Genomic DNA, 7,855 nt, shown 5'->3' with positions numbered 1-7,855 from the left:
GCCCCTGCGCGTCCCACGGGCAGCGCCCGCCTCTCCCTGCACACCTCCGGAGTCACCCGTGGGCTGCAGACACCCCGGTCCTGCGGGGGCTACAGCACCCGGCCGGGAGGGGCCGAGGGGAGCGGAGCGCGGGGCCGTGGGCAGGGGCTTCGGGGTTACCCCCGCCGCACCGCTCCCGGCTCTCCGGTTGTCCTCCCCGCTCCCGCCTGCCCCGGCCTGGCCAGGCTGCGATTAGAGCCCTCGAGCAGCCGCGCCACAGGAGCCGCGTGGGCCACCCCTGCCTCCTGCATCATTTACGGGGTTTGCACCAGTCGGTGCCCGCGCACGGAGCCGGCAGTGCGGCAGCGGCAAGGCAGGGTCCAGCTCTGGAGCATCACCCAGCCCCGGGGAAGGGGCTCCGTACAGCCAGGGTGGGGAAACCGAGGCGGGAGCCCGGCAGCAGCAGTAAGAGGTGCTGGGGAAGGGCTCAGGTGGCTGCGTCACCTGCGGCCCTGGCCAGACTGGTCTGGCCACGTGCTGCCGCTGCAGCCCGGCTCACCCGCTCCCCACCAGCCCCGGGCGAAGCGTCCGTCACCCAGCGCCCGAGTCACCAATGAGCACCCAGCACCAGGGCACGTCCCAGCTCGTGCTGGGGATCCCTGGGCCTTCCGCTCCCCAGATTTGGGGATGGTGGCGAGGGGACACATCCTGCACCCCCCTGCCATCAGCCCCTGCACAGTCCTCTGCCACATCTGGCTTCGGGCACTGACCCAGCTGGGGAATCACAGCTGTGGAGGAGGTGAGAGACGGAGCTTCAAACGCCCCTGCAAGAAAACAGGACTTCATCGCTGTGTGCAGAGCGGGGGATCCAAAAAGCAGCGAGAGCTCTTCCACCAGAAGGAGGAAAGGGGCACACGGCACAGCGCGGCACAGCGCGGCACAGCAGGGCACGGCAGGGCAGGGCACAGCACAGCTGAGATGACGGCCAAGAAACTCATTTATGTTCCTTCTTGGTCAAGGTCAGCAGAGTCAGGGAAGCACAGTGCTGCCTCCATGGTGTTAACCCACAGAGTCCTGCAGGCTTTCCCCCCCCGCATCCCACCTCCGTATCCTGGCTCGTGCCCCTGCATCCCACCTCTGCACCCCGGCACCTCCCCGCAGCCTGGCTCTGCCGGCCCTGCATGCCACGGGGGACGGCGGCCGTGTTCGCAGCCCCGGCCACTGCCGGGATCACACCGCCGCTCGCAGAGCTGCTGCTCCCGCTTGGTGCTGTGGGAGTGCCGGAGCCAGCCAGCACCTCTGCACCCAGCAGCTGCACCGGGAGCAGCGAGGGGACCCTGGGACCCCGGCCCAGGGCTGCAACTGGCTTTTACCCGGCACCGGCAGACAAGGGGGAGCAAAGACCCGTGTACCCCAATGTGAGTTGGGGCTGGCGAGGGGACGCCGTGCCCAGGTGTGTGTCGGAGCAGGGCGGAGGCCCTGTGGGCCCTGTGCCACCTTCGCTCGGCTCCTCGGGAAGATAAACAAGCCATTGTCCTCTGGGCCGCGACGCCAGCGCGCTGGGCTGAGCGCTTCCCGCTGATCCAGGCCCGAGTGCCGCCGGCCGCGCCCCGTCGGGCTGGCGCTCCCCTCCCGAGGGTGGCCGTGACCCATCGGTGACAAACCCCGCTCCTCCCGTGGGAGAGGACAGCCCTGCCCGGCGCAGGGGTGCAACGGGCTGCTCCCGCCGCTGGCGCTGCCTCCCCTTGGCTCTGCCCCGAGCCCTTTCCCCATGGGTCTGGGGGCTCAGCACCGTCCCCCGTCCCGGTGCCCAGCCCCACGTAGGGAAGGCAGAGCTGGGAAAGCCCTGGTAAATGGGGGGGCAGGGCAGGGTGGGGTGCTGGCAGCCTCCCCGCCGCCCCCTTCCTTCCCTTCCCTCCCCCGGGGCGAACGCGGTGATTCAGCCTCTCGGTTTCAGTCCTCGCAGCCAACTTCCATGGGGAGCAGGAACGCACCCCGAGCAGCGGGGAGGAGCGAGGCGGCCGGAGCCCCGTGCCCAGGGCAGGCGCGGGCTTGTCAGCAGCAACGGCGGCCTCCGGAATGGCCTCCAAACCGCCCTGACGCCAGCGGGAGGGGGCTCGTCCCACCCCGCCACCCTGGACCCGCATGGGGGGACGCAGGCTGCGCCCTTGGGACCAGGAGCAGCAGGATGATGCACCCCCCCAAGGACCAGTGTCCGGGTTGACGAATCCCCCCAAAGCAACCAGCAGATGATGCACATCACCCCCCAAACACCCGTACTGTGGTGAGGCATGCTGCCCCCCCGCCCCCCCAAGCCACCTGGCAGCCTCCCCTGCGCAACAGGGGGGTCACACAATCCCCTTAAGGGTCTCAGTGTGGTCGTGGCTCCCTCGGGGACCCCCCAGCCCTGCAAGAGCCTGGCTGCTCTCACGGCCCCCAAGGTTCCCCAGCCCCCCCTGTGGGGTCTCCCCCACTTTATAGGGACATCCGACCCCCCAGCCTGTCCCTCCCCCTTCCACAGCAGGGCCTCTCCCACCCGGAGCACCCGGCTCCCGTGGCAGCAGCACACCCCAGCCCCAGGGAGCCCCGAAGGCAGCTGTGAAAAGACTGGTCCGGATTTTATTAAAAGTTCAGCACCAGAAAATATGTATTTAAAAAAAAAAAAAAAAAAAGCAACCGTGCAAATTGGGAAGTATTAAATTAACGGACCTTAAGGCTACAGAGGGCTGGCGTGGTCAAAATTCAAGGCACACGCAAGGCACGGGCAACGCAGCCTCGCAGCCGTGCGGCAGCACAGCGACACCGGCACACCGGGAGCCCCGTTGTAGCACCGGGCCGTGGGCTCTGAAGTGACCCCAGGCTCTGGGGGCTGGCAGGTGGGCTGGGAGGCTGGAGGCACCAGGGTAGGAGCTCCAGGGAGCCCCGAGGAGGGGCAGGACCGACACGCACGCCCGGCTCCAGCAGCACCATGCATTGCTCCCAGAGCAGGGGCAGCCCCTTGAACCCCTTAAGACAACAGGGGGGTCGGTCCTGGCGCACCATCCAAAGGTCCTGGGGAGGAGCTGAGGGACACAGTAAACCCCAGCGCTGCAGGACACCGCTGCTGACCAGGGCTCCTGGGGACATCGGGGACAGGGGTGGCCCAGCGGGAGCTCCTGGGCAGGCAGGGAGGTTTGGCGGTGCTGGTGCTTCACCGATGGGAATCGTGCTGCCACTCAGGGCAGCAGATATCCAGACGGCAAAGGCAGCTCTGCCACAGGGCACCGGGCAGGATCAGCCCTTCCCTGTGAGCCCAAGTTTCTGCACAGCAGCTGGCAGGAGCCCAAAGCCCGGTGTCCCCGGGATGGCGTCGCAGGGCCGCTGCTGTCCAGCTCCATCAGGGCCGGGCGTCCCTTCGCCTGGCTCATCGCAGGGTCTCTGCAAACAAGGAGGGCTTGGTGGCACCGGGACGTGGGCAGCAGCCGCCCCCCGCCCCGCAGCGCAGCCCTTGGCCCTGGTGTCAAGAACCTTGGTCGGCTTTGTCCCCCTTGGTCTTGGGCTCCTGCCACCACTCCGCGAAGAAGCCCTCCTCGTAGTCGCCTTCACCCTCGAACTCGCCGTCGGAGGGCAGGTCCTGCGCCTCCGGCCCTTCGCTGCTGTCCACCTCCATCTGCAGCATGGGACGGGCAGGAGGAGGCAGCAGGGCTCAGCAGCCCCGTCCGCAGCCTCCTCCAGGGCTGGTGTGGGGGTCGGACTCCCAACTTGAGGAAGTGCCCTGCCCTGAGGTACCCACAGCACCCAGCTGCACCACCCAGCACCCCCAAAAGCACCCAAGCTGCACCCACGCCTGGGCCGTCATTTACCTCATCGTCAGCCTGCAGGTACTGCCTGGCGAAGTCCAGCATCTTCTTCTGGGCGGCCGTCCGATTGTGGTAGCTCACGGCTTCCTGGGCACGGGGAGGGAGCGGGGCCACGTCAGCCCCTCCGCCGCTGGCAGAGCTGCGGGACGGGGGGGCTGGAGGATCCTCACCGGCCGGGGCTCAAAGTCCTCTTCCTGCAGGCGCCAGCGCTCGCGGTGGAAGCGGTAGTAGACCAGGTTCTGCTGCATCACGGCGTCACCCGGGTCGAAGAGCATGTAGCTGGAGACACTGCGCACCGCGTCCCGCACGTCGTTCACTGCGGGGAGCAGTGCCGGGTGATGTGGGGGAGACACCGTACCCAGAGGCCCGCAGCACCCCGGGGTGCCCTGGGGGCACAGCCCCCCGCTCCCATCAGCACTCACGCTTGTAGTAGGCGAACTGGAGGTAGTGGTACATGGTGGCCACGAACTTCTCCACGAAGTAGCCGCCCACGTTGGGGGTGAGCTCGGTCTCGCAGTCCACCTTGCACTGCAGCACGCTCACAAAGTGGTCTGAGGGGAGGCGTCAGGCATGCTGCTCCATCCGCCCCCCGACATGAACTTGCCAGCCCCCGGCCCCCCGCCCGGTCACCTGCGATGGCGGGGTAGAAGTCCTTGAACTCCTGCAGCTCGTAGGCACCCTCGCAGCCGGCCAAGCAGTCCTCGTACGCCTTGTAGTACTCGGCCAGCGCCTGCTCCATGTCAGCCGCGCTACTCCGGAAATCCCCGTTGTTGTACAGCTTCACTGACCGCACGAATATCGGCTGCCGGAGACCAAGCGGATGCTGCTCACCTCCCTCCTGGGCGCCACAGCCTGGCTCTGCCCACCAGCACCGACCTGCCCTGCTCCCCACGAGGCGGCTCCGTCCCCAGCACGGGCCCCACAGACATGCTTTTTGGGGGGCAGGAGGTGAGCGGACAGGGCTCAGCGAGGGAGAGCCGCTTCCCTCAGGGTTCGGCAGTACCAGGTGCACACCAAGCCCCGGGGAGCCCCTCTCCCACCCCAGCCCCGTTCTCTCCTCACCTCGTAGGGCTGAGCCTCCAGGTCAACCAGGTATTCATCCACGTCCAGCATTGTCTTGTAATAGTTCAGGTACTTCAAGGTCATCTCGTGCTTGGGATTCTTCTGCAGGAAGGTGTGGGCAGCGGATATCGCTTTCTCGATCTTATTTGACTGGGGAGGGAGGAAGAGCCGGTGCAGCAGGCTGCTGCGGCTGCGGGGGGCTCAGCACCCAGCCAGACCCCGGGGCTGCAGCGCAGAGGGCCAGTCCTGGGGAGTCCCGCAGCGCCAGCCCTGAGCCCAATCGGCCGCTGACAGTGATGGACGGACAGGATCCGGGGCCACGGACAACTCAGATAAATCCAGCCAACGCACGGTGGCTGCCCGCACCCAGCCACGCAAACCTCTCCGTGCCCGCGGTGGGAGCGGAGACGGCTCAGCCCCTCGCAGACCCCCACGTCCAGCCAGGATTGATCCATGTGGCATGGGTTTGATCCACACATCTGCTCTTCTCGGGCACTGCCATCAGCCCGGGCGAGCCGCCCCCGCTCCCCTGCTGCTTTATGAGCTCTCAGGTTGCAACTTCAGGGAGGCGAGATTGGGGGGTTGAACAAACCGTCCATGAAATGGGTTTTGGCCAGAGCAAGCAAGAGGAAAAGGCATTAAGGATCTAGGCCAGGCTGTCCCTCGCCACTGCCAGGTGAGCGGGGCAGCACCACTAAGCACTAAAGCAGCATCCGCACCGGCAGCCGGCCAGCGGCACAGCTCGGGACCCCGACCAGCACCGGTGCCTCAGGAGGGGAGCATCCCCTGCCAGAGCCACTCTGGCCAAAGGAGGGTCACCCCAGGGCGATCCCTTACGAAACCTCCCTCCACGTCTGCACCGTGAGCCCAAGCAAGCGCTTCTCCTTGATGGAGCATCCAGACACGTGTCCTGCAGCAATCACAGTGGCATCGGACCCGCCAGCTTGGGACCCCTTGGCTGGGGCTGCTCCTGTGTACCCCTCCCCAGGCAACACTCTGCCCAGCCAGGGGGACCTTGGGGGACCAGGGCAACACAAGGTGGGGCGGGGGGACAGAACCACAGGGGCCCCCGGTCCCAGGCGCACCCCTCACATCCTGCCTGATGCATCCCAGATGATGCCGACGTGCCACGGCGCAGGGGCAGGATGGAGGAGCCCGGAGGGGGGATGCCAGATGTGGAGGGGAGGATGGGGGGGATGCAAGATGAGGGGTGCAGGATGGGAAAGCACATGAAGCAGGGTGCAGGATGGAGGGGAGCAGGTCTCACGGGGTGCAGATCAGGGGGTGCAGGTCGGTGGTGTAGGATGGGGGCACAGGATGGGGATGCAGGAGGTGCAAAGTGGTGGGGGACGGAGGCACAGGACGCCCCCCCCCCCCCACCTCCCCCAGGCCAGGGAAGCCCCTCACTCCCTCTCCCCACCACGAGCCACGTTGCGCGGCATTTGCGCGCCCGCGGGGCGCCGCGCCACCTCACCTTGAAGAGCGCGTAGTGCAGGTACTGGTAGGGCTGGCGGCGCTGGAAGTCGCGCAGCGTTTGCGCGGGCGGGTAGCGCAGCTGGAAGACGGGCAGGTCGCGCTTGCAGGCGCGCAGGCAGCCTGCGCGGCGCAGCAGCCGCCCGAAGAGCTGCATCTCCCGCTCCCACTCCCACACCGCGGACTCCCCCTCCGCGGGGGGCTCTTCCGCGGGGTTCCCTTCCGCGGGAGCGGCGCAGCGGCGGTGGCAATGAGCTTCGCTGTCGCGCAGCAGGCGGTGGAGGCGCAGACTGGCCTCCAGCGCCCGGGCGCTCTCCGCCCACTGCGCCCCCGCGTACTGCGCTAGCGCCCGCGCGTAAGCGCGCTGCAGCGGCTCCAGCGCGGCCGCGGGGAACCCGCGCACGCTGTACTCCTCGTACTGCGCCGCGCACAGCCCCGCCGCCAGCAGCAGCGCCAGCGCCGCACCTCCCATCCCCGCCGCCGGCGCTGCCGCGCACTGTCCGCGCAAAGCCGCGCACCGCTCCGCGCAGGGGGCGGGCGGCGGGGAAGGGGCGGTGCGCGGCGGGCGCGCAGGGTCTTAGTGCGGCTCTGCGCGGCTGGCGCAGCGCCCGCGGGGTGCGCGCAAAGGGTGCTCGGTGCTGCGCGCTCCGCGGTGCTTTCCCGGGGGGGGGGGGGGAGAGGTGCGCGGTGCTGCGCCCTACCCCGCGGCCGGGCTCAGTGCCCCACGCTGCGGGGAGTCACTCCCCGCCCCACGCTGCGGGCTCCGGAGGATGCGCTCGGGGCTGCATCGCCCCGGGGTTGTGCTCGGCGGGGTTGTGCTCGGCGCTGCACGCTGCAGAGCGGGGTCTACTGGGGTGCACCCTGCGCTGCACCCCCTCCGGCGCGCTCCGAGGTGCGCTCAGTGCCGCGCTGCGCTGCTCCGGGGCAGCCGGCCGGACTCCCCAGCCTGGCCGTGCCCGGAGCTGGTCACGCTGCCGGCTGGTGCCAAGCCAGAGGCCACACACCCTGCGCCGCGCCAGATCCCAGGCCCGAGGGCTGCACCGTGCCAGGCCTCGGCACGGCCACGCTGGCCCCAGCCCAAGCCTGGCGCTTTGTTGCCGGCTGGACAGTGGTGCTGAGGGACGTCACGGCGCAGAGCAGGAGCCAGGACGCTGCTGAGGTTTCTTGCTGCGGAGCAGAGGCCGTTAGCAGTGCCCAGCACCTCCCCGCAAACGAGCGGTTCAATAGCGCGCGGGTTGGGATGCCATCGCCCCCCTACATAATTGCTCTCTTGCCCCAGAGTCAGGCCCCACTGTGCCATGAGGAGAGCCCCGAGTTCCCCCGGGCTACTCTGAGCGGCGCTGAGGTTGCTCAGCCCCAGCGCGGTGCGTTGGGGAGCCGCAGGGCACCCCGGGTCTGGGCTCCAGGGACCCGATAGCTCTCTGCTCTCACCAGTAGCGCTGCGCCTCAGAGAGGCCGGGTTTCGGTTTGGGTTTATGGCCTGTCGTATTTCCCACCCGGGA

General features: G+C 68.5%; 1 protein-coding gene across 1 annotated transcript; it reads right to left on the bottom strand.

Annotated features, from left to right (window-relative positions):
* Positions 1 to 2,578: 2,578 nt before the first annotated feature.
* Positions 2,579 to 6,882, bottom strand: P3H4 (prolyl 3-hydroxylase family member 4 (inactive)). Its single transcript, XM_075775127.1, has 8 exons — positions 6,355 to 6,882; positions 4,881 to 5,030; positions 4,449 to 4,620; positions 4,241 to 4,369; positions 3,989 to 4,134; positions 3,822 to 3,905; positions 3,487 to 3,628; positions 2,579 to 3,396 (listed from the first exon to the last, which is right to left on the bottom strand). Exons 1-8 carry the CDS (start codon positions 6,823 to 6,825, stop codon positions 3,383 to 3,385), a joined length of 1,308 nt encoding a protein of 435 aa, XP_075631242.1. The 5' UTR covers positions 6,826 to 6,882; the 3' UTR covers positions 2,579 to 3,382.
* Between the last annotated feature and the right edge of the window lie 973 nt (positions 6,883 to 7,855).

This window comes from Balearica regulorum, chromosome 24 (genome assembly GCF_011004875.1).
Source record: "Balearica regulorum gibbericeps isolate bBalReg1 chromosome 24, bBalReg1.pri, whole genome shotgun sequence".
Taxonomy (NCBI): Eukaryota; Metazoa; Chordata; class Aves; order Gruiformes; family Gruidae; genus Balearica; species Balearica regulorum.
Note: the sequence above shows the minus strand (reverse complement) of the source record. Positions and strands in the feature narration are given on the sequence as shown.

Coding starts and splice junctions, on each gene's coding strand:
- P3H4 (XM_075775127.1), bottom strand. CDS start 6,825: ATGGGAGGTGCGGCGCTGGCGCTGCTGCTGGCGGCGGGGCTGTGCGCG. Junction 4,370..4,448: donor CTTCTACCCCGCCATCGCAG/GTGACCGGGCGG, acceptor GCCTCCCCTCAG/ACCACTTTGTGAGCGTGCTG. Junction 3,906..3,988: donor AGGACTTTGAGCCCCGGCCG/GTGAGGATCCTC, acceptor CCCCGTGCCCAG/GAAGCCGTGAGCTACCACAA.